Source organism: Sander lucioperca, chromosome 21, assembly GCF_008315115.2.
Source record: "Sander lucioperca isolate FBNREF2018 chromosome 21, SLUC_FBN_1.2, whole genome shotgun sequence".
Classification (NCBI taxonomy): domain Eukaryota; kingdom Metazoa; phylum Chordata; class Actinopteri; order Perciformes; family Percidae; genus Sander; species Sander lucioperca.
This window is the reverse complement of record NC_050193.1, coordinates 19,438,055-19,464,150: the sequence shown is the minus strand read 5'-3', so window position 1 is coordinate 19,464,150 and position 26,096 is coordinate 19,438,055. Positions and strand designations below refer to the sequence as shown.

General features: G+C 43.9%; 1 protein-coding gene across 4 annotated transcripts in view; it reads right to left on the bottom strand.

The window, feature by feature from the left end:
- The window catches only part of wu:fb95e10 (nucleolar protein dao-5), a 57,858-nt gene that overhangs the window by 27,612 nt on the left and 4,150 nt on the right, over positions 1–26,096 (bottom strand). For 2 of the 4 annotated variants that reach the window (XM_031295123.2, XM_031295124.2), the window contains exon 2: positions 84–813. In XM_031295123.2, coding sequence (XP_031150983.1) covers positions 84–714 — 631 coding nt within the window. In that variant the 5' untranslated portion in view covers positions 715–813. Of the gene's footprint in view, positions 1–83; positions 814–19,769; positions 20,028–26,096 lie in introns of those variants that run through there. The other 2 variants (XM_035996527.1, XM_035996526.1) reach the window with 2 other exon arrangements.

Below are 26,096 nucleotides of genomic sequence, written 5' to 3'. Positions count from 1 at the left end.
ACGCTTACTGTGGATGGCCTTTTCCCACACGGTCTACATTCTGAAATACAACTTTTTGTTTTGTGATGACATTTTTCACCAACCTGGGGGCTTTTTAGCAGCAGCTGCAGTGCTGCTGGTGCTGGTCTTGACACCATTAGCATTTGCAGGTGCGGTCTTCTTGGCTGCCGTTGTTCCGGTCATCGACTTTGCGCCGTTGGTGGCAGGGGCGGCCCCTGTGGCTTTCTTCTCACCCACTTTGCTCTTGGAGGCTAGGACCGTGGTCGTGGTTGTTGGTTTTTTGGAGAGAGCTGGGGTCTGGGTGCTCTTTTTGACCGCAGCTGCAGCAGGCGCGGTCTTCTTAGCCACTCCGTTGGTCTGGGGCTTAGACGTGCCGTTTGAGAGGCGGCTCTGGGACGTGTTGGGCCGTGATGCGGTCTTGGTTGGGCTGGTGGCGCCAGGCTTTGTCTTGGCCATGGCCTTGTTGGTAGTCTTGGCTTTGGAGTCTCCCGAAGGCTCGTTACAGGGCTTTGCAGCGGGGGGTTCCTTAGCCTGGTCTGGCTGGGGCTCCAGCTGGCCCGGCTCTCCTACAGGCTGCTGTGGCATCCCCTCCTCTGCTGGACTGGCTGCCTGGTTGGGCTCCTGTCCTCCGGCTGGTGCTGCCTCATTTACTAGGTTGGATTCCAATGTTTCCATTGGCCCCAGCGCTGCCGTGGAAACCCCATCCGGCTTCATCTCCCCTTGAGTGGTAGTGGTCCGTCTCTGCACGGCTGACTTCAATCTCACAAGATGGCCACAGGTCTACAGGCGTTGTGGAGACAGCAGGGTCTGGTCTGGAGAGAGACAGGATAACGTACAGTTAGTCGGCAACAGCAAGACCAGACATGAAAAGCAGTTTGCTGTCTCTCCAATCAGTAAACAAGGCACCAGGAATGTTGTTAACCCTAGGAATCAGATGCTGTCTGGCTTGTATCTTCTTACAGCATCACACACACATACAGAAATCTTTTTATGCAAGCGAACAAGTGTTAGCAGGCAAACTGACAGAAATGGAACAGGATGTGCCATTTAATTGTATGAACCCAAGAGAGGACTGACGCCTATCTAGGACAATGTAACACACAGAGGAAGACATTCAGGCTAGATCAACACATTTCACGTTATGTTTTATGTATCAGGGACCACAGAAGGAGGGGCAGAGAAGGACATGTCTACTGCAGAGAAACAACACATTCTACAAATGGCCTTCATTCATTTCAATGCCAACAGTGGCAAATGGTCCCTTCTGTGATACTAAAAAGCTCAGTGACACACTTGGCCAGCGTAGCTGCTACTGGTTGGCTTCTTTCTTTTTTTCTTGGTACAAAATGGCATCAGAGTCACTAGTGTGGAAGACTAGCTTTCCGGGATAGTACACTTAAGAGAACGCAGAAAGCTTAAGCACGCAAACTGCGCACACAGACACACACACACACACACACACACACACGCACACGTTTGTATGTGCCACCTGTAATTTTAAGACACGCAACTTTTGAATCTGCACATGGGGTACAAAAAGCCAGGAAAGCCTGTTTCACACTATTATATATATATATAGGCTAACATGGTCATAAAAAGAAAAGTAGGGTGAGGTGAGAAAAGGGCTTGGATGTATTTGCTAAGTGGGTCAAGGCATGTATAATAAACCCAAAGACAGGCACACAGTTTGACTCATGGGCCGCAAACAGAGCAGTCAGAGACGTGAAGCATATGAGGCCTGATAAAGGGCAACCGAGTGTAATACGAGCTGTTGTACACTGTCTGCATCAATACTAGACAACTGTCTCTTTTTATTGTTTCCTCAGCTACTTGCAAATGGAATGAGGAGAGGAAATGTATATATGTATATGGTTTTTACAAGTTTGAGAGAAGCAGAGGAGGGAAGTAGGGGGGGGGAGTAGCAGGAAACTGGGTTGTCAAAGTTTACAAACAGAGCAAGGAGCTGGCTGTGCTGGAGGCTAAGTGGGGAAACAAACTCAGAGGCAACACAGAGGCCAGCCCAGAGGAAGAGGCTTGGCCTGCGGAGCATGGGAACAGACAGAGAAGTTGGGACAGAGCGAGAAAAGACACAGGGAAAAAAACAAGACGTAAAATGAGCTCACTATTGGCTGATCTTTGCCGGTCTCACTCTAAAATCCAGACTACACTAGTCATCCTAGTTTCCACTGACCTAAACGTGCACACACACTCACTGTCCTATTTCTAGAATAGGACAGACATCATCTTTATGCCGCTAGCTTCCTGGAAACCATTCCCGCACACTCTTCCTTGTCTTTCTTTCCCTCTTCCGTCATCCTTTTACTCATCTTCTGAACTAAATCTCACATGTCAAAAAGGTCTTCTTTCATTCTCCAACGATGCTCCCTTTCCTCCAAACATTGCCCCCGCTTCGGTTTCTTTCCTCCCCCACCACCGCTCTCCTTCCATCCCTCTGTTCTCTGTTTGCCTTCACACAGATGGCCGGAGCAGCTGAGCAGGGCCAGAGGGGGAGAAACTGAGAATTAAAAAAAAATGTCCATGTATCCCAAACAGCACATTAGAACAGATAGCCAGAGCTAGCTAGTGCAACAGGCCGCCACCCAAAACAAGCGACGAGGCGGAGAGGGAGACGACGGGTAGCAACGAGATGTGATTCATGCCGCTCCCTTCAGTCACAGGGGAGTTTTAAATGCCACTGAGGCCTTTAAAATGTGGACAGTTGGCTTAATTATGTTACTACCCACAACCAGTCACAGTTTTTAGGAGAGAGGCTGGACACTTGTGTGAGTGAGAAAGGGGAAACAGTAAAATGGAGATGTGTTTCAGTCACAGCCTTTTGCAGCCATTTCACTAAACTATCAGACACATAATGCAGTTTACTTATTAATGGCAGATTTATCACTTAAAATATTTAGTAATGTTTGAAACAATGGGTCCCTGGAGCTGCTTCTCATTACTAACTGCCGTTGATTTTGCAAATGACAACTGTCGCTAGCAGATTCTATCAGCTGCTAATGTTAATTAGTTGGTTTTAATTGCCTCCAGCTTAGGCCTGCACAATTCAGGGAAAATATGAATCACGATTTTTTAGCTTAGAAGTGAAATCACGATTCTCTGCCATGATTTTTTTCTCACGAAGTGTAATGTTTATTGCACACATGAACCATGACAAAATTAAACTAATTGGCAGGACCACACAGAGATATTTTTTGGCACCTATAGCACATTGATCATCACCACGAGCCTGTAAACACAGAGGATCAATGAATGAAGGAAATATAGTCCATACAGGCCATTTAAATACAGTAGACCAGAAATAGTGACATATCACACAATGAACTAAACATGGCCCTGATACGGGCTCTATCTGGACTAAATATGGCCCTGATACAGGCTCTATCTGGACTAAATATGGCCCTGATACAGGCTCTATCTGGACTAAATATGGCCCTGATACAGGCTCTATCTGGACTAAATATGGCCCTGATACAGGCTCTATCTGGACTAAATATGGCCCTGATACAGGCTCTATCTGGACTAAATATGGCCCTGATATAGGCTCTATCTGGACTAAACATGGCCCTGATACAGGCTCTATCTGGACTAAACATGGCCCTGATACAGGCTCTATCTGCACTAAACATGGCCCTGATACAGGCTCTATCTGGACTAAATATGGCCCTGATACAGGCTCTATCTGGACTAAATATGGCCCTGATACAGGCTCTATCTGGACTAAATATGGCCCTGATACAGGCTCTATCTGGACTAAATATGGCCCTGATACAGGCTCTATCTGGACTAAATATGGCCCTGATACAGGCTCTATCTGGACTAAATATGGCCCTGATATAGGCTCTATCTGGACTAAACATGGCCCTGATACAGGCTCTATCTGGACTAAATATGGCCCTGATACAGGCTCTATCTGGACTAAATATGGATACAGATTCAGCAGCTCTATGGCCTTTTTCTCGCTTAAAATGTTTTCAGAAACACGTTTTGGTGAACAATTTTTTCGTTTGTCAGCTGCCATGTGTTGTGTTTGTCACGCTCATCCCGCTCATCATTTCCAGTAAGTGTTTTAACATTTGTCATAACATTTAGTATTGTCCCTTTTGGGACAATACTAACCATCGAAAGTGGGCACTACAGCAGGAAGTGGTCAGTGCACATTAGCAGTGAACTGACGAAAGTACGCAGAATGAGACACAGCTTAAATCATCTGGCCAGGCTGTTCATTTCACTGCAGAGAGAGAGAGAGAGAGAGAGAGAGTGAAAGAGAGTGATGAATCCTAATTGCATGGCCGCAGCCAGAGGAACATTTCTCTTTCTCTTGCACTTCTCTGTCTGGCTCTAGTGCTCACTCAGCCGGCCTTGCGTCATTAGGACCATCAGTCAGCGGTTAAGCATAAACAGGCTAGCAACCAGGGCAGGATCATACTTCAAGAACATACTTTTTTATGTACTCTCAAAACTGGAGGTAGGGGGGGCAGATTTAAGACACATCAAGACACTTCAACCATTTCAGCTGCCAGATAAACAGAAATTAAGTTAAAAATTCAGTGAGTCTGCTGCCAAAGTGAATTTCCCACAATGGCACTCACCCCCAATGACCCCATACACACATTTCTCATGATTTCCCATTTCTTATCATCTCTTCCTCACCAGTTTCCTACTTTAAACATTTCTGCTTCAGTAATTGTTACCACCATACACAAATCTGAACTAATTTATACGCTATAAAGTGTATTTATACATTTGTAAGGCTTTGGACTGACATCACGGTTCACTCTGTGTTGCAACAGCTTTATATTTGATTGAGTTTCATCCCTAATACTCTGGCACTCCCAACTGAAGCATATAACCCATTAAAGCTATTACAGGTTTTCATTAAACCTAATTAGATTGAAGAGAGTTACTCCCTTGCAAATTGACTGAGTGAGCTGCTGTTACAAGGTAAACACATGTGGTGAGAGATAAAACAGACATTCAGCCTACACTTTTGCTTAAATGGTAGTCTATATCGACGGTGTTCCACTTCCAGATTGCTCCGTTGCCACCAGAAGTTCTGCCAGATGTCCCTCATTTTAGGCCGGGTGTCCGTCCCCTTCCTCTGTCTCTGTGTTGGCGTTCTAACCTCCGGTGGATTTGTGAGGACTATGGTTAACAGCTCCTCAGATCTCTGCAGGGTAAATCCAGACAGCTAGCTAGACTATCTGTCCAATCTGAGTTTTCTGTTGCACGACTAAAACTACTTTTGAACGTACACACGTTCCACCAAAACAAGTTCCTTCCTGAGACTATTTTGCAGAGGCATCGTGGCTCCGTCCGGAGCTTAGCCCCGCCCAAAATGATAGTAATTGGTTTAAAGAAATGCCAACATACCAGAGCATGTTTATCTCGCATCTTGGAATGCTGTGTGGACTAGACAGACCTTCCTCCACACCTTCCTTCCTTGCTGTGGAGGAAGGTGTGGCTATGCGAGACTACTTAAATGGTAATGTTACTAAACACTGTACGGCTGAACCATGTTAACAGATGATTACAAAAGTTACATTTGCAAGTTAAGTTCCTCAGTAATCGTTTTAATCCACTTATTAATGGATTTTGCAGACAAATCCTCATTTTTTTCTACCGCCTGCTTCACATTTATACAATTCCACACATCTGCACCGTAGCACTTTGTGGCACCACTCTAGTTTCATCCATTAACGACTAAGCAGCAATAATGTTCTGCTGGGTCATTGGCACCTCAACTACAGCTGCTGATGGTGGATTTAACTCACTCAAGGGAGGTTACAACGGGACAACATTACCATATGTTACATTAGACAATGCTACACTGGGGTTACATTACTCAAGTCTAGGGCTGCACAATATATTTTTTTTATCATCATAGCGATATCAACTTGCAACCTGACATCATGGCTTCGCGTAAACATACACGGCACTTTCCTAAAGCCAAGTGGCGTGTTATCTGTACGCGTTTTGAGCTATCTGCGTGTATGTCTACGCTGTATACAGCGGACGGCAGTCTGCAACGTCACAGCGTAAACATACACAGCACTTTCTAAAGCCACGTGGCGTGTTATCGCGAGACTACGTGTTATCGCGAGGCTACGTGTTATCGCGAGGCTACGTGTTATCGCGAGGCTACGGTTGGGTTTATGAAACGTCACACATGAGTTGGGTTTAGGAAAAGAAGAACCAGTCTTCTAGGTGAAAGTCCTGTGTTTGACCCATCCTCCCCTCCGACGCAGATTTTCTCCCTTTCATACTACTCACTACGGCGTCAATTCACACGCAATCGCAAGGTAACGTAAGTCAATGGAGGCCAAACGGCGTTGATAAGCACGCTAAAAAGCGAGTATGCGTCTTGATAATGAATTGCCGTGTCATACATACATCACTTCATGAGATCAGTCTGCAACTTGTGCAATTAACATCACGAAAGGTTGCAACATATCGCGAAAGACACACATTTTGAAAGAAAATATCAGTAGAAAACTGCACTTTAAAATGTAACTGTCATCCTTTTTTTAATGGTGCCTTTTGTATTCAATTCAATATGCAATTTGTTCATTAAAAGAAAGATAGAAATGATTTCCTTTCATTTGTTTTGCAGCAGAAAGTGGACGATCACCGACATGATGGATAATGTGTGGCTAGGTCAAATTCACCCTACATCCAAATGTTTTAAAGCTTAGGCTTTCCTCCAAGAATCAAGGGAAAACACAGATTGGCTCCCGGAAATCCTAATACCATTTTTGGTCCCGCCAAGGCTGAAAGGCTGTAACACACAAGCTGGCATTTGCAACCCATAAGGGACACAACGGCTTGTCAGTTAGTGCACACTGATTCCAAACAGATGGCTTTGTCAGCTACATTAGGTCCATTTCAAAACACTCAGGCACAGTGTGTGCACGGCGTGAAATGTTTAGAACATTAAATTGCCTAATCTGAAGAGAATTGCTGGTCAAACAACATCAGATCAATCAGCCGGTCAGCTGTCCTCCTGTGGCCCGAGCGACAAACAAATACACACAAAGGATCTGTAGGAGAATGACTACTTCAACAGGCTGCAGTCTTCACATTTAAAAACAATAGCTGGAGATAGAAGAGAGTAGCATGGAAGTGGAGTGGGAGTCTCGCGCCGGTATCCCCCAGGTTTGCCAGATTGTTTTCGGTACATTTTTGAATGTAGTTGACTTTGCAAAAATGTGTTTGTTGGCCTTCACAAATGTGTCCGAGTCCTGTGGTTGCAGCTTCCAAGCAGCATCCCACTCCAAATTCCCTGCAAGCCTGAATGATGAGCTACACAGTAACTGAGAACAAAGAAAAGCATACGAATACGAGCCGCAAAACACACACACACACACACACACACACACACACACACACACACACAGAGACAGACACACACACAGAGAGACAGACACAGAGAGACAGACAGACAGACACACACACACACACACACAGTCTGAGCATTAACAATGCATTTTTATAGACTACATTGAACTTAATAGCCTTTGTTTCTACTGGGTTTAATGTCATACGTGTTTAAACGTGAAGTGTATCCATCTTCTTACTTAAACACAGTATATATATATATATATATATATAAGAGTGGATGTCTTACTTATGTACTGTAATTACTGTATTGTATAGCTCAGTTCAGCGTGCAGTTTAGATTTTCCATTACTTGACATTTTAATGTTATCTCATACAAGGTGCCTTTCTTGTTTTTATATAAATATTATTAAAATGATTTTGTGTTGCATTTCTTTTAGGGCAATGCTTTTTTGTGATGTCAGTTGTTGACATTTTAATTATACTTAATGGGCCTCAGGCAGTAAGCTAATGATGGGCAAGCCAGCTCTGCAAGGTGAAATCATCCTCCGAGGCATCATACCTTCCTACTACCCACACTGGGACACACGCAAAATGTGTGTGTGTGTGTGTGTGTGTGTGTGTGTGTCCCTGACACACAACAGTGTTCAAGCCTTTACTGTCAATAACTGGAAGGCATCCAGCTCCACTGAGAGATCTAAGCTTTTCTTACTGTCTAGACATTAAAATGCCATTTTTGAATAATCAGGTCATCAGCATATTTAAACAGAAAACTGCTACTTTGACCCCCTTTTTGCACCAAGTACAATCTACCACTGTGTGTGTGTGTGTGTGTGTGTGTGTGTGTGTGTGTGTGTGTGTGTGTGTGTGTGTGTGTGTGTCTAAACATGCCTGTTTATAACACAGCAGGAGCTTACATTTAAAGAACTGCCAACAGGAAAATACCACATTTCTGAATTTTTCAGTTTCATTATGCACATTAAAATTAAGAAGCCGCAACTCGGGTTATTGAGCTAAACGTTAAGTTAGGGCTATGCAATTAGTCGAATTTTGGCCGCAATTTCGATTTTGGTCACAAAAACAATGTCATTTTATTTTTTGCACATTACGTTTTGCAAGTTAACTCTTATTTTGTCTTGTGTTCTGAATGACACGCACACTTTCGCCTCCTCCCGAAGGCTAAACTCACTCAACATTACATATTTTTTTCATTTAAACATATTTTTGATATTATCTATTTTAAGGGGAATTCAAAAAGTTCAAATGGGAAAAGTATTAATGGCAAATTTCACGGTTCAAGGTGTTTTCACTGTTGGTTCGTGTAACTGTTCCTACGGTTTGTTTTTATCAAATGTCAACGAGTAATCGTGTTGAATAATCGTGATTTCAATATTGACCGTAATTATTGTGATGAATTTGCTCTCGGGTAGTGCTGCTGCGTGTTCACGTCTGGTCACATCCACTGTCGGTGAGAAACAAAAGACTTTTCCCCTTCTCTACACAAAGGCCGAAATCAAAGTGCTCCGGCTCGTTCACTCACCTCAAGTAGAGCTTAGATCGGCCCAAAAAATCAAGCCCGAACCTGCCCGAGCCCGAGCACGTTGCGTCCGAGCCCGGCCCGGCCCGACACATTAACTGTAATTATGAGCCCGAGCCCGATTTAAACCTGACAATTTTTTAACACGTGGGCCGTTATAACTGACGTTCTCAACTACAATTCAGAGTTGTTTGAACTGCAGAACTCTGTTTAGAATAATACAACAAGGACGAAGCTGGAAACTGCTGTTAGTTCAGAATGGAACGGATCGCAAATGGATCTGAATGAAGAAACGTAAAAAAAGAAACAATGATGAACAACATATTGTTGTCACTGCCCACGACTTGTTTAAACTGCTTCCATACCTCCGACTTTCCTCCACACTTGCTCAAAGTTAATTCTCCTGTTTTTCTTTTTTTCTTTACATCTTCAAGCTCCCGGTGTGATGCGTGTGAGAGGAGGAGACTCCGCGCATGAAGTGCTGCATTTTGTAACTGCAGCCTAACTTTTGTACACATTTGTTACTTTTATATAGCCTATATATATATATATATATATATATATATATTTATAATATTTCTAATTATGGCATAGCTTTCTCCCCACCCAAATAGGATAATAAGGTAATGGATTAAAAAAAAAAAAAAAAATTGCTTGATCAAGGGTCCGGCTCGGGCCCGGCCCGGCCCGAGGATGTGGCGGAAAATAACGACCCGAGGTCCGGTCTGGCTCGGGTCGGGCTCGGGTCGAGAATCTAAACTCTAACCTCAAGCCAACCTACCTAACAGACAAAGCAAAAAACCTAAGTGTAGTCATGGACTCAGACCTGAATTTCAACAGCCACATTAAGACAATAACAAAGTCAGCCTATTACCACCTTAAACATATATCAAGGGTTAAAGGACTTATGTCTCAGCAGGACTTAGAAAAACTTGGCCATGCTTTTATTTTTAGTAGACTTGATTATTGTAATAGTGTCCTTACAGGTCTCCCTAAAAAATCACTCAGACAGCTGCAGCTGATTCAGAACGCTGCTGCTCCAGTCCTCACTAAGACCAAGAAAGTGGATCACATCACTCCAGTTCTCAAGTCTTTACACTGGCTTCCTGTGCCTCAAAGAATAGACTTCAAAATATGACCCACCCAGACCTCTCAGGTGGTCTGGGTCAGGTCTACTACACTATGACCCCCCCCCAGACCTCTCAGGTGGTCTGGGACAGGTCCGCTACACTATGACCCACCCAGACCTCTCAGGTGGTCTGGGACAGGTCCGCTACACTATGACCCACCCAGACCTCTCAGGTGGTCTGGGACAGGTCCGCTACACTATGACCCACCCAGACCTCTCAGGTGGTCTGGGACAGGTCTACTACACTATGACCCCCCCCCAGACCTCTCAGGTGGTCTGGGACAGGTCCACTACACTATGACCCACCCAGACCTCTCAGGTGGTCTGGGACAGGTCTACTACACTATGACCCCCCCCCAGACCTCTCAGGTGGTCTGGGACAGGTCCGCTACACTATGACCCACCCAGACCTCTCAGGTGGTCTGGGACAGGTCTACTACACTATGACCCCCCCCCCAGACCTCTCAGGTGGTCTGGGACAGGTCCGCTACACTATGACCCACCCAGACCTCTCAGGTGGTCTGGGACAGGTCTACTACACTATGACCCCCCCCCAGACCTCTCAGGTGGTCTGGGACAGGTCCAATACACTATGACCCACCCAGACCTCTCAGGTGGTCTGGGTCAGGTCCACTACACTATGACCCCCCCAGACCTCTCAGGTGGTCTGGGTCAGGTCCAATACACTATGACCCACCCAGACCTCTCAGGTGGTCTGGGACAGGTCCACTACACTATGACCCCCCCAGACCTCTCAGGTGGTCTGGGTCAGGTCTACTACACTATGACCCACCCAGACCTCTCAGGTGGTCTGGGACAGGTCTACTACACTATGACCCCCCCCCAGACCTCTCAGGTGGTCTGGGACAGGTCCACTACACTATGACCCACCCAGACCTCTCAGGTGGTCTGGGTCAGGTCCACTACACTATGACCCACCCAGACCTCTCAGGTGGTCTGGGACAGGTCCACTACACTATGACCCACCCAGACCTCTCAGGTGGTCTGGGTCAGGTCCACTACACTATGACCCACCCAGACCTCTCAGGTGGTCTGGGACAGGTCTACTACACTATGACCCCCCCAGACCTCTCAGGTGGTCTGGGACAGGTCTACTACACTATGACCCCCCCAGACCTCTCAGGTGGTCTGGGACAGGTCTGCTTGTTGTCCCCAGAGTCAGAACTAAACAGGGGGAAGCAGCGTTAAGGTTTTACGCTCCATATATTTGGAACAAACGTCCAGAAAGCTGCAGGTCAGCTGCGACTCTCAGCTCTTTTAAATTAAGGCTGAAGACCTATCTTTTTGATGTTGCCTAATTCTTGAACTGTTAATTTTATTCTTCTATTTTATTTCATATTAATTTTATACTGAACTGTGAATTTTATTCTTGTATTTCATCTTGTATAATATTTGTATTCGTCAATATTTCACTTTATTTTTTATTTTCTATCTTGCTCTTTGCTTTTTAATGTTTAATGTTAAATAAAGTTGCCTTGCCTTGCAGGTCCGTCCAAAGCCGTGCACGAATCGCTGTGGTAGAAAAGTCGGCTGTGCTTTCACAGAACACAACAGTGTACACACGAACATGTGCATTCTGTGAGCCTTCTTCTATCCTCAGGGCCTACTCTAAATAGTAGTCAAAGAGAGGGATTGTGGGGGGAGGATGCAGTGGGGGAGGGGCAGCGGAGACGGTAGAAAAGATGCAAAAAGAAAGTGAGCTTTTGAGGCCGATGTAACACTCTGCTGATGCAGACACGGACCTGTGTCAGCTTGATAGAATCATTCAAGACTAGGGTTGGGCACCGAAACGCGGTGCCAATAGGGCACCGGTTCTGACGTAAACGGTAGTAACGAGACCAAATAAGAACGAACATTTCGGTGCCTGCCTTTTTTTTTTTCTCAGAAGCATCGCTGCACGGGACGCTACGTTACCGTTAGCTAGTAGCTGGATTAAACCCAACGGTTGAAATGCTGACAGCTTACGTTAAGCGGTGTAAAGTGGGACTGTATTTCCCTGTAGAGGATTCCAACAGCGGGACGTAATAGTCTGACTGCAGCTGACGCTGTCTGAACAACAACACTGACGGTGCGTTCACTTGAAACTCGCCAGCTTCGTGGTGCATTCAAAGTTATTGTAAAAGACCCTTTTCCCATCTGGTGGTTGTTTTTGTCGTTTACCAGCAATTTACTGGTGAAATAAGTCATTGTTATAAGTTATTGTTATTACATTACTGCGTTTTGTGCTCCTTTTTTATATTTTATACTAATGTCTCCGTAAGAAGATAGAGCATTCGAGCAAAGACGAGGGTCTGGTTTTTAACCCTTGTCTTGTCTTCCCGTCCACCGTGCAACTTTTGGTTTTTCTGGGTCAAAATTTAAAATTAAAACTCGTCGCGGTTCCCGATGTTTTTGTCACTTTTTTGACGTTTTTATCACTGACATTTTTGAAGCTTTTTACTGATGTTTTTGTCTGTTTTTTTTTTTATGTTTTTGAAGCTTTTTCTGACATTTTTGTGACTTTTTTTCAACATTGTTATATTTTTTTTTCTTTTTTTCAATGCTATAAAATTGAATAAAACCAAATTCAATCAAAGTAGTGAACTGATCATTTACTTTACTTGTGAAGAGCATTGTAGGGAACCATCCACGTTACTTTTTTGGACAATTTCATTAAAGAAAAAAATAGGTCAAATTTGACCCGAGGCCAACAGGAGGGTTAAGGCATTTTTAACGAGCAGTCATTGGCCTCCGGCCCTGTAACTGACATGCTTTCATCTCTACAAGCAGCAAACACAAGATACGGCACTGCGGTGGTTGCTCTTTGACATCACTAATCTACCATCCTCTTTTCTCTGACACGGCCAGGGGAGCATTTACAAAGCACATCTCATGATTAGCTGTGTAACATAAGTCAGTTATATCGCCTCTAATACTAGGCAGTGTTTCCTCTATGTTGATTTTGTAGTGGCGACCCGCCATGGCAAAATTTCTGCCGCCACGGTATCAGAAATAAGACAGACGCACAATGTAGTCTTTTAAATTGGTTGTCGGACAGACCTGCCCCCACTGCTATAAAAAATCCTAAATTAGGATTAGGAAACTAGTTATTTAAATTTAACAATATATTAACGGTTTAAAGTACTTAAATATATAATAAGTGTGATATTTTTACGTCCGTTTCGGAGCGCTGGAAGGAAAATATTTTTATTTCAGTCGACACATTAAGTGGAACTAGGGCTGGGCGATATGACCTAAAAATAAAATCCTCGATTTTTTCCGAAAAAATCCGATTTAAGATTTAAATCGATTTTTTTCTCCCCCTACTTAAAATCAATCTGCAGATGACAAAGAAATTGTTCAAAACTAGTTTTAACTTTATTTTGTTTTGACTCACACACATGCACACACATGGGCCATGTATACCATTATGATTATTCATGCCAATTTTGTGGAAATATAAATTGGTTTGAGTGTTTTCCCTTTTTTTGGATGGGGGGGGGGGCTATATATTCAACAACAAACAAACGGATGCGTGAGATAAAGCTGTTTTCACACATACAGGTAAAGTTCAAATCATTTTAACGTTATTGCGCAACCTTGCCCCTATTTTCACCTGTTGCTGAGTAACGTACATTAACATCCCATGGTCTCTTGAATGTAGCATACCTGTAGCAAGCTCCTAGTAGTAACTAGCGGTAGAAAGAAACGGCGAAGAGGAGCTCCGTGCTACAGAGCGGCGACTGCTAGTTGTTTAAGCCGCTACAGACCTCCGTCACAGCTCAGTCGTATCAGCGGCATTTAGTAGATGTGTTGAGCCGCAAAAGAGTTCCTCAACACCGCCTCTGGTGCCCCGCATGGTGGTCCTTTAGGTCAGCGGTAGCTGGTGGTTCAGTTATCCGAGAATAGGTGACTCTCAGCTGGGGACAGAGCACCGCGAGCTGCCGGTCATTTCGGCGGAGATTACGGATAAGTAAGTAATGAAACTACTAGTTAAGAAAAGATTTAATGTTAGTCCCTGTTGCTGCCATGTTGTTTGTGTATCTCTATGGCAAACGCGTGGGGCGAAGGCTGAGCCCATTCGGAGCTATGGGAGCCCAGAGGGGAGCGTCGGCGGATGTTAAGGAGAAAATCGATTTTCATTTTAACAAATCGACGTTAACTACACATTCGAGTTAATCGATAAAATCGATTTATCGCCCAGCCCTAAGTGGAACTGAAATGTTTATCAGTGTTTTAAGCCCCCAACGTCGTCTTCCAGGCAGCGCTGCCTGGCACTAGGATTAGGCAATGGTTAGGGTTAGGGTTAGGTGCCTTGAAGTCAACGGTCGCAGTGCTGCCTGGAAGGAGACGTTGGGGGCTTAAAACACCATCGAGCAACTGAAATGAGGAACCGAAATTTGCGCTCTAATCCGGTCCGATTCCTACCGGTTGCGTGGGAACCGATTCCATAGTGGAACCAGGTTTCGGTACCCAACCCTACTCATGATTAGAGCTGCAACAAGTAATCGTTTCATTGTTTAGTGGTCAACTACTAAATTAATTGCCAACCATTTTGATAATCAATGAATCGACTTGAGTCATTTTTATGTAAAAACGTAAAAGCTCTCTGATTCCAGCTTGTTAAATGTGAATATTTTCTAGTTTCTTCTCTCCTCTGGGACAGTAAACTGAAGATCTTTGAGTTGTGGACAAAACAAGACATTTGAGGACGTCCTCTTGGGCTTTTTGGGAAACTGATTGTTCACCATTTAACTTAAAACGTATATATTGCTCTCTCACAAAGACAACAAAGTGTGGCCGCCTGTGATTGGTTAAACGTCCTTTCCTTTGCTGACTGATATGATCCAATTTACTTAAATCAATCAAACCATAAAAAGACAAAATTTGATTTTTTTCTAAAATTCCTTTCATAATATCCGTGTAATACCTTTATTATCCTTGATTGGAGAACAATTAACAAGAACATGCTTACGTTTCTTTTTACTTGTACATATCTATATATTGGACATCAGTCTGATCTTTTAGTTCTTCCTTTCTTGTTATCATGTACACAGCTCCAAACTTCGAGAAGCACAACTCTGCAAGATTTAAGCAGCGCTGCTTCAATAATTTACGGCTCTCCGGCTCAGGGCATCGCTGCACATGGCCGAGTGGGCTGATGGCTGATGGCTGATGGGTGATGCAAGGGGCCTCAGATCTGACGCAGTTAGACTTGTGACTGAGAACAAAAAGGACTGAATGTGAAGGGGTGTGTGTGTCTATGTGTGTGTTGGTGTGTGTGTGTGTGTCTGTGTGTGTGTGTGTGTGTGTATGTGTGTGTCTACTTGTATGTGTGTGTACTTGTGTATGTGTTTACGTGTGTGTGTGTGTGTGTGTGTGTGTGTGTGTGTGTGTGTGTGTGTGTACTTGTGTCTGTGTGTGTGTTTTTGATGTGTGTGTGTGTGTGTGTGTGTGTGTGTGTGTGTGTACACTTGTGTACTTGTATGTATGTGTGTGTGTGTGTGTGTGTGTGTGTGTACTTGTATGTGTGTGTGTGTGTGTGTGTGTGTGTACACTTGTATGTGTGTGTGTGTGTGTGTGTGTGTGTGTGTGTGTGTGTGTGTGTGTGTGTTTATCACTCCTCTTTGAGAATGTCAGATTATGGTGTGTGTGTGTGTGTGTGCGCATGTGTACTTGTATGTATGTGTGTGTGTGTGTGTGCGTGTGCATGTGTACTTGTATGTATGTGTGTGTGTGTGTGTGTGTGTGTGTGTGTGTGTGTGTGTGTGTGTGTGTGTGCGCATGTGTACTTGTATGTATGTGTGTGTGTGTGTGTGTGTGTGTGTGCGCACGTGTACTTGTATGTATGTATGTGTGTGTGTGTGTGTGTGTGTGTATGTGTGTGTGTGTGTGTGTGTGTGTGTGTGTGTGCGCATGTGTACTTGTATGTATGTGTGTGTGTGTGTGTGTGTGTGTGTGTGTGTGTGTGTTTATCACTCCTCTTTGAGAATGTCAGATTATGGTGTGTGTGTGTGTGTGTGTGTGTGTGTGTGTGTGTGCGCATGTGTACTTGTATGTATGTGTGTGTGTGTGTGTGTGTGTGTGTGCGCATGTGTACTTGTATGTATGTGTGTGTGTGTGTGTGTGTGTGTGTGCGCATGTGTACTTGTATGTATGTGTGTGTGTGTGTGTGTGTGTGTGTGTGTGTGTGTGTGTGTGTGCGCATGTGTACTTGTATGTATGTATGTGTGTGTGTGTGTGTGTGTGTGTGTGTGTGTATGTGTGTGTGTGTGTGTGTGTGTGTGTGCGCGTGTGTACTTGTATGTATGTGTGTGTGTGTGTGTGTGTGTGTGTGTGTGTGTGTGTGTGTGTGTTTATCACTCCTCCTCTTTGAGAATGTCAGATTTAAGATGCCCCATGCTGGCGTGGGGCCTGAGACTGAGTCTATTCAGCCTTCTCCAAACAAACAACAGTAGTGTCACTCAACTCTCCCCCACATTTAGGGATACTCACACCCATGGTTTCTATATATTTTTTTCAAATGCATTTTTTTTCTTACTAAAAATAGTACAATTTAGTCTGACCAAAAATAAGTATGTTTTAAATTTCAAAAAGAGCTAACAGTCTGCAACTACAGATTATTTCATTGTGGATTTATCCGTTGATTATTTTCTCGATTAATCGTAGTTGTTTGGTCTCTAAAATGTCAGAAAATGGTTCTTAAATGTACATTTTTGTCCACAACTCCAACATATTTAGTTTACTATCACAGATGAGAGAAGACACTAGAAGAAAAACTAGAAGAAACTTCAATGTGAATGCCAAAAAGAAAGATTTAACATTGTAAGCTGAGATGAACTGTCCAGACTGATGTCATGAAATGGCGTATGCCATTACTGGCGTGTTATCAAGACGCATACTCGCTTTTTAGCGTGTTCATCAACGCCGTTTGGCCTCCATTGACTTACATTACCTTGTGATTGCGTGTGAATTGACGCCGTAGCGAGTAGTATAAAAATATCGTCAAATATTACAATATTTTTGACCAAATACCTCGATATCGATACCGCAACAATATTGTAGTGTTGACTATTGGTGCTTTCACAAAATAATATCGATATATTGCCCAGCTCTACGCTGTGACGTTGCAGACTGCCGTCCGCTGTATACAGCGTACACATACACGCAGATAGCTCAAAATGCATAATGATAACACGCCAATTGGCTTTAGGAAAGTGCCGTGTATGTTTACGCAAAGCCATGATATCACGTTGTAACTGTTAGAAAATCAGCAACTAAAAAGGTGGGATTAAGACCAGCATAACATTACTCCTAAACGGTGTTGAGGAAGATGAGTGTTAAAGGGACAGACAGACAGACAGACAGACAGACAGAGAGAGAGACATCTTTACTCCTCAAAGAACTGGATCAAACGTAAAGATATGCAGCTGAGACGCCACACTGCTGAATGTTGCATTTACTCTCAGCCAAATCTTGGCAGGACACCAGCGACAGACAAACAGCTGCAACAGCCACCATCAATCACAGACACGCACTGTCTGAACAGGTAGAGCACACGAAATACAGAGTTATCTCCACAGTCAATGAAATATTAGACTGTACTCTGTCAAATAATCCCATTTTGTCTATAAAATAAGCTTTCTCTTTAAGGACTCATTGTTAAGTTATGTAACAGCAGTCCAGGATAAGCTTTCATAGCTCTCTCTCTCTCTGTCTCTCTCTCTCTCTCTGTCTCTCTCTCTGTCTCTCTCTCTCTCTCTCTCTCTCTGTCTCTCTCTCTCTCTGTCTCTCTCTCTGTGTGTGTCTCTCTCTCTCTGTCTGTCTGTCTCTCTCTGTCTGTCTGTCTCTCTCTCTCTCTCTCTGTGTGTCTCTCTCTCTCTCTCTCTCTCTCTGTGTCTCTCTCTCCCCCTCTCTCTCTCCCCCTCTCTGTCTCTCTCTCTCTGTGTCTCTCTCCCCCTCTCTGTGTCTCTCTCCCCCTCTCTCTCTCTCTCTCTCTCTCTCTCCCCCTCTCTCTCTACCCCTCTCCCTCTCTCTCTCTCTCTCTCTCTCTCTCTCTCTCTCTCTACGGTAAGTATTAATCTGTCGCTGTGACTCAGCTGGTCCAATCCCCAAGGGCGTGTTTTAGATGTAAGAGACGTCTCCTGTTTCAACAGAAGAACAGCTGATAGAGAAGTCAGCTGGTCAAGTCAGCTACAAACTACAGAACTAAAATGATCCATATTACATTTTATTTCTATATTTCAAACTGTCAAAATGGCAGCGTTTTAGACAGAGGTTTAACAAGCATGATATGCGGTCCAACGAGCTAGAGAGTGACTGAAGAGAGGGAGAGGAGTTAGAACAAAGCTGTCCCTTTAGAAACTACTTTCCCTACTAGAAATGCAACTGTAGCAAGTACCATACTATCCCTATCCACGTTCATATTTTAAGACGCTACAAATTATATCCAGCTACAAAAAAGCCTGAAAAGTCGGACGTTAGAACGGACGTAGAAAGAGTCGATGCCATGGGGATGATGCAGTCTAGAGGTGTTGAAATTTATCAAATAATCGATGCATTGAATCGTGGACGTGGACGATGCTGCATCGATAATCGGCCGGGCCATAATCGATTATTTCTGTTTACAATTTAATGTATGCCTAACAACCTTTCTGTTGACATATTCTGGTAGTGCCATGTGCTCAGTGCTGTAGTTTTATGTATCCAATTTATTTAGTGTCAGAGCGCTGCAGAAGGTTTTGGAGCTTGAAAAGCTATGAATTAAATATGCCATATGGCTTTAATAGAAAAATGTATTTGACCCATCGTGATCAGTGAGGATTCACACCTCCAGTCTTGTCCCGTCTTGTTGGTGTAAACTGGCAGGTTTCACAGCGTTGCAGATCGGTGCATTGCAAGTAGCAGCGAGTTAACTGTATGTGTCGTGTGGGAGTCGGATGAGGGGTGCTGAGGGTACGTGACACCCAGTTGAATCCAGCTGGGGGTTACCAGAGCTGCCTCGATGCTAATCACAGCTCACACGTTCCCTAAACCCTCCCGACCTGAGGTCAGGATCCCGCCTCTGTCCTGCACACAAATAAACTCCAAACAAAGCGTGCTGCTCCGCAGGGCGTTCCCCAGAGACTGTGGGAGGGAGGGATGAGCGAGCAGGGGAGAGAGGATGAGAGAGGGAGGGAGAAACCAAGAGACACAACAAAGTAGGTTTCCATCAAAATGTTGAACACAGCTGTGAGCAAATGTCAAAACATCGGGCAAATTATGCAACCAAGTGTCCTTTTTTTACATCAGGATGGAGATTGATTTATGATATATACAGAACAAAGTTGTATATGCACCTTTACTACAGTATAAAAAGCCCTGTGCTTTACTACCGTGTTGAATTCTAACGTCTTGTTAGGAGAATATTAACTGAAATAAACATACAGAGGAGGTGAGGTCTTCCCTTCAGGCTTTATACAGCCCCATCGACCTTCACCAATATTATAGGGCACTCTGCATGCAGCCTTAGAGGCACTAAAGCACTCGCAGCTGCTCTTTGATTGCTGTCAGCGTGCGGTGATAATTGAAGGTAACGCAGATCAATATTTCTATCAACTCAGATTTTCTGTCCTCTGCACCACGGTCGCCGGAGAGCATTTTTCTGACATTTCCAATCAGGTGGATGGAAACTTACTTCGGTATGAAGACATAAACAAAAATTTGAGAAGAGAAATGTGGCCACTGATACCATTAATTATCCAGACTTACCTCTTGCACACAGCGGGGCCACAACAAACAAACACGCCAGTCTTCTCTCCTGCTGATTGTCAAGTGAACTCCTTAAAGGTGTATAGACATAGTCATCCCTGTCAATTGACTTCCAGTGAGTCAATGAGATACTGGGATGCTCAATAAGACAAACTGAGGCAGAACAAAGGACCCGCTGGAAGGAAAAAACAAGTCTTTTTTCTTCTTGTTTACTTGGCTGCTGGCACGAAAGAGCGACAGATTGTGCGACAGACACCTGGATCACAGAAACATGTGACCAGAAAGGCTGGCACTAATCCTGAGGACTCTTTAGAGCGTCGCACTTAAGAAGTGAAAACTTGCAGGGCAGGATTACAGGACTATAAAAAAATACACCTCTTTGTTATTTACATTCTCTCACTGTAACAAGACAACGAATCAGCAAAAAGGCGAGCATGCCTGCCGCAAAGATTGGCAGAGAATGCCAATGCCGTCACAGTTTCGGGCTATGCATTGTGTTTACACCACCCCCCTTCCTTCCTACAAACACCAAACAAGCTGATACACACAAAACACACGTACCAACACTCAAAACCCTGTCCTTCCCATGGTGCATCCCGGCGCGGAGAAACTCGGCCTCCTGGGGACAGGCAGATTAACACATGACAGAGCTTGTTAACCCTGGACAAAGAGAGATGCTAATCTTGTACAGTCGGCCTTGACTGCCCTAAAACAGTACACAGTAGCTACAGGGAAAGAGAAGGAGAGGGGGGGCAGAGGGAAAGCCCAAGTAAGACAAGAAAGAACAAGGGAGGGACACACAGCAGTAACAGAGGCCTCAGTATGTCCCAGAAACTAGACAATACCGTGTGGGAGGCAGGATGAGAGGGGTCCGTCAGCCCCGAAACAGAGAAGCCAGACTACAAACAACAGCGAGAGCCCTGCTGCAGCCTGGCTGAGCTCCACCGGCTGCAGGGACGGCCAGCAGGGCAGCGCAGAGCTCAACTGGGTGGATATTGATCACACAGGAGAAAGTGGGGAGGCAGGCTAGCAGCTCCACAGATGAGAAGGAACAGAGACAGACAGACAGAGGAAGTGCATTAGTCCGCCAGGTTCCTCTGATGCTGTTAGCTCTCTCCCCTGGGAGATAAGAGAGATAGGAGTGACAATAAAGGGGATAAAGGCAGGGGGGGAGGCAGAGAGAGAGAGACAGGGGACCCAACAGAGAGGCAACAGAGAAACTAAGGCTAATTTGTAACATGAAGAGCTGCTGGATCATCTCCATGATGGGCCGTCTGCCCACAAACAGGCTCCTCTTTGGGGGTAAATGAGATCAGGCCACCCCCAGACCAGCTGGTGGCTTGGATCAATGACACCAGAAAGAGTAGATATAGAGACGGAGGAGGAGGGCAGACCGGGCCGAGGCATCTGGACAGGATGGCAGAAAACACACCCGAGAGGCTTTGGCGTTCTCTCGAGATTTTGCCCGGGGACACGGACACACTCACGCAAAGTACAAGTGGAACGAGCGTGTCCGTAAGAGGATTATGTCCTCCTGTTTGAAGTGGAACAAGGCACGTTCCAGAGGGAATCTGATCTGATCCCCTCGCAGGACGGCCGACAGGATGGATGGTTGACCAGATCAGCACCAACTTACTAAAGCTTTCTAAGAACCTATAGGGACCTGTGGAGCATGCAGAGGTTTAGGGGCCCTTCCTCAAGAAAATGTTACGGTTTTTTAAATGAAAGAAAATGCAATTTCAAATCATTTTTGACCATTATTATTACCATATCTGTTTCTTAAACGTTGTAAAAGCTGGAGCTAAAAACGTTTAAAGACAAAACTTGTAGGGCTGCAACTAACGATTATTTTCATAGTCGATTAATCTGTCGATTATTTTCTCGATTAATCGATTAGTTGTTTGATCTATAAAAATGTCAAAACATGGTGAAAAATGTGGGTCAGTGTTTCCCAAAAAGCCTAAGAGGACGTCCTCAAATGTCTTGTTTTGTCCACAACTCAAAAGATCTTCAGTTTACTGTCACAGAGGAGAGAAGGAACTAGAAGATATTCACATTTAACAAGCTGGAATCAGAGAAATCTTATGACTCAAACGATTAATCGATTATCAAAATAGTTGGAGATTAATTTAATAGTTGACAACTAAATCGATTAATCGATTCATCGTTGCACCTCTAAAAACTTGCTGAAGAAGTCCACTGGGGGATGACTACAACCATTAGATTTGAGAAAAACCATTTAGTTACATTCCATCTGGGTTAAGCCTGGTTCACACGGCAGGATAATGAGGCTGATTTTAGCCCCGATTCCCCCCTTCTGACCATCTTAAGGATGCTCCGATTATGGTAAAATAATCTGATCAGATGTTCCTGCCGTGTGTGGTGTGTTAAGACTGCTCTCGTCTGCTCTGAAGGACGTCGGGACCGCTCCCATCTCAAATCGGGGATATCCAACATGTTGGATTGTTTTGGCCCGATTCCTCCTCGTGTGTGGTGTCCCCCGGGGACAAACGAGCACGCAGCCTGTGGACTGTGGCGTGTAGCCAATCAGAAAGAGAGGTGACGAGGCGGCGAGGAAAGCACCGGGAAACAACATCAAAACAGGCGGCGGCACGGCGCACCAGAAAGTCCGCTGGACGTCGGACATAAGTAGAGCAAGTGTAGTCCATGCTGGCGTTGTCTCCACTTCTTTGACCATCGCCTTTTCTTTTGATAAAGTTTTTTTTTCGGTTAAAAACAAACTACAAACTATCGCCACTGCGTCCTCTTCGTCCGCCATGATTGTTTACTCTGAAGTCACGTTTGATCTCGAGGGATTTTGCGAGATTTCCCGTCTGACCTGGGAATGCTGGGGAGTCAGATCGGTTGGTGTGTGATGTGTTGTACCACACGCTGTACGACCAAAACTGTTAGACCGTGATTTTTTATCGCCGTGTGTGGAGTCTCTCAGGATTGGAAAATCGGCCGACAATTTTAAAATCGTCCCGTGTGAACCAGGTTTTAGGTGATGCCCAAAACAGCTTGGGTGCTGTGCCTAAGCCTTATAAAAAAAGGTAGGGAAAACACCACACAACTGGCCTCAAAACACACCACAACATCTGCCAACTAACCGCCAGAAACTCCTTTTACCACATCCACAACGACCGTAAACATACATTAAGCACTTAACTCTCTGTGACAGCAAACTCATGCATGGAGGCAGGGCACAGCCACATTTGAATGTCACCAGGAGAAATTCATATGACGGGGAACTAAATCGGCCCCTGCAGCTGCCTATGGTAAAGGGAGTCAATCATTCTGTCAACACCAGTGTCTGGCACAAATGCCAATCATTCCACACGTGGCTACGGTGAGGGCAGGCTGGGTGGCCTCTGACATCATCTCGACCACATCAGGCACTGGGCCAGTACAGCAACGTCAATGTAAAGAGGGACCCTTTGAGCCAAAGGTGCTAAAGCAAAACCTAGCGACAGACCAGCGTTTTTGATCTCCAACGCTGCGTTACACCAAACAAGCGGGCACCGCAAACACATTGTGCCATGCAAATTTTGGTCTTGAAGCCTAGCAACAAGGCCTTGAACCATGTCCATCATCCATCCTCCCACCAGAGGAATTCAGAGCTTCCAAACACAGCAAATTACTGCAGCTGTTGGCAAATACAGCCTCAAAACCGCACCACCATTTGCCAACTGCATGCCCTGACAACTGTGACAACCAAGGCTGCCATCATGACTCGGAGCAACAAGAGTATCTCTGCTTTATCTCCACGGCACAAAGAGCCTGTGGCCGTTTCCTCAAGCCTCAATCACCCAGAAGACAGAGAAGGAAATTCAGCCAAACATAGTTTATCTTGGTGTTTTGATAATCTCTTAACAAGAAGCTAGTGTGCTGCTGTTGACATGGATTTAACCTTCCTGTTGTCAAAACTGTTCAAAAAGTGTCCATATCAGACATTTGTTGTTGGAAATAACGTGGATGGCTCCCTGCAACGCTCTTCACAACTTTAATTCAATTTCATAGCATTTTAATTAGCTTTTTCTTTTTTAATAAAAGAATGTTTTAAAAAAAAAAGTGACAAAAATGTTCGGCAAAACCTTCAGAAACGTCAGAAGGTGCAGAAAAAAACTTTGGGGGAAAAGTGACAAAAACACGAGTGGGAAAGCAACAAAAGTGTCGAAAAAGACGTCCAAAATGTTGAAAAAAACGTTTACATTTTGACCCAGAAAAACAAAAAGTTGCACGGTCGACGGGAAGGCAACACAAGGGTTAAAACAGGGCTAAAGTGTTGGTGGTCATTTTTGAAGACGGCAAAAAGTGTATACATATACATATATATATATATATATATATATATATATATATATATATATATTAGGGCTGCCACCTCTTAGTCGATTAGTCGACTAATCGGTCGTTTTGGTCTTAGTCGACTAAGATTTCTTTAGTTGATGAGTAATTTTTTATGGTTATTCATGCTTAATTACTTATTTCCAAGAAACTTATGAGCACATTTCTGGTAAACACAAGATTTAAAGTGCTGCTTTTGCAGGATTAATTGTGGAGAAAGTCAGTTTTACAGATGGTTAATTAACTACATTTATATTGTGCTTTTCTAGTCTTAACCACCTCTCAAAGAGCACAGCTCTGTCGATTACATCAACTAATCGATTAATCGACAAAATCATATAAGTGTTAGTCGACTAAGAATTTCTTTAGTCGAGGACAGCCCTAATATATATATATATATATACACACACACAATATTATTGCGATTTTAAACATATTGCAATATTCTGCAGTATATTGCAATTTATTACCTTTTTTCCAACTTCAAATTTTTCCCAATTTCAAATTATGTCCCTAAAAGAAAACGTTGTCAACATCTGTTTGATCTAAAAAGATATATTTCTCTGTTTGTTCATCTCACTTCAATTTAAAAAAAAATTAAAATATAAATAATAGAATTTTAATCACGTGATAAAACATGTGATTAATCGCGATTAACTATAGAAATTCAGCGATTAAGAAAAAATTAATCGTTTGACAGCCCTAATTTTGACCCAAAAAAAACAAAAAGTTGCACGGTCGACGGGAAGGCAACACAAGGGTTAAAACAGGGCTATTTTTATTTTATGGTTTATTTGATAGGGACCGTGCATATTTATGAACATTGTTGTATAAAGACACCATGTAAATATGCCAGAATTAGTTAAAATAACTACTTTCCATCTGTGGCCCCTAGGCAGGTAACATAGGACTAACATAGAGACAGCCAGCAGTCATACACTAAACATTAAAAGGTAAACATAATGGTGACATTGACAAAACAACAATACATGATGCATGTAGGGTTGGGTATGGTTTGGTTTTTTCCCGATACCGGTGCTAAAGCGGTACTTTTAAAACAGTGCCGGTGCCTAAACGGTGCCTGAAACGATACTTTTTAAGAAAGTTATAAAAAAAGAAGGGTACTAAACAACAGTCGGCGACATTTAAGAACAACTTGTTTATTACTACGGCCATATGGTCAAAATTAAATGATTTAATAGTAATGTAATAACTATAACTTATAATAAACAATAACTTATTTCACCAGTAAATTGCTGTTGAATGACAAAAACAACCACCAGATGGGAAAAGGGTATTTTACAATAACTTTGAATGCACCGTGAGGCTGTAGGCTACCAGTTTCAGTGAACGCACCGTCTGTGTTTCTCCGACGTCGTCATCTGCTGCTGCAGAGCAGACTGTTGAAATACAGTCACACTTTACACTGTTTAACGTTAGCTGTCAGCATTTAACCTGTTTAATCCAGCTGCTAGCTAAAGCTAGGCTAACGTTACCTGCTGGTGAGTGGAGTGGAAAGTCAGGCACCCAAATAAGGCACCCAAATTTTCGTTCTTATTCGGTCTCATTACTACCGTTTAGGTCGGAACCGGTGCCCTATTGGCACCACGTTTCGGTACCCAACCCTATGCATGAGACATGACAAAGACGTCATTCATCCACCTCTCAGCTAAGGGCTAAAAGTGGTGGTGGTCATTTTTAAAGACGGCAAAAAGTGCAGTGGTCATGATGACCAGAGGCACAGGCTTGACCTTGTCACAATGGAGAATTTCGGAGCTCTGGGGGTTTTCAATCAGAGTCACACACCAACCAAACACCAGTCCTTAGGCTGAGAAGCCAACACACAGCTCTATTAACGAGACAATCATCTCCCTCTCTCAGGGCGGGGGCATGGGTCAGGAGGTCAGCTAGAGGCACAACACCATAATAAAATGTTAAATGCCCCTTCAATACGAGCGTATGAAAGACCAAACTGTATGT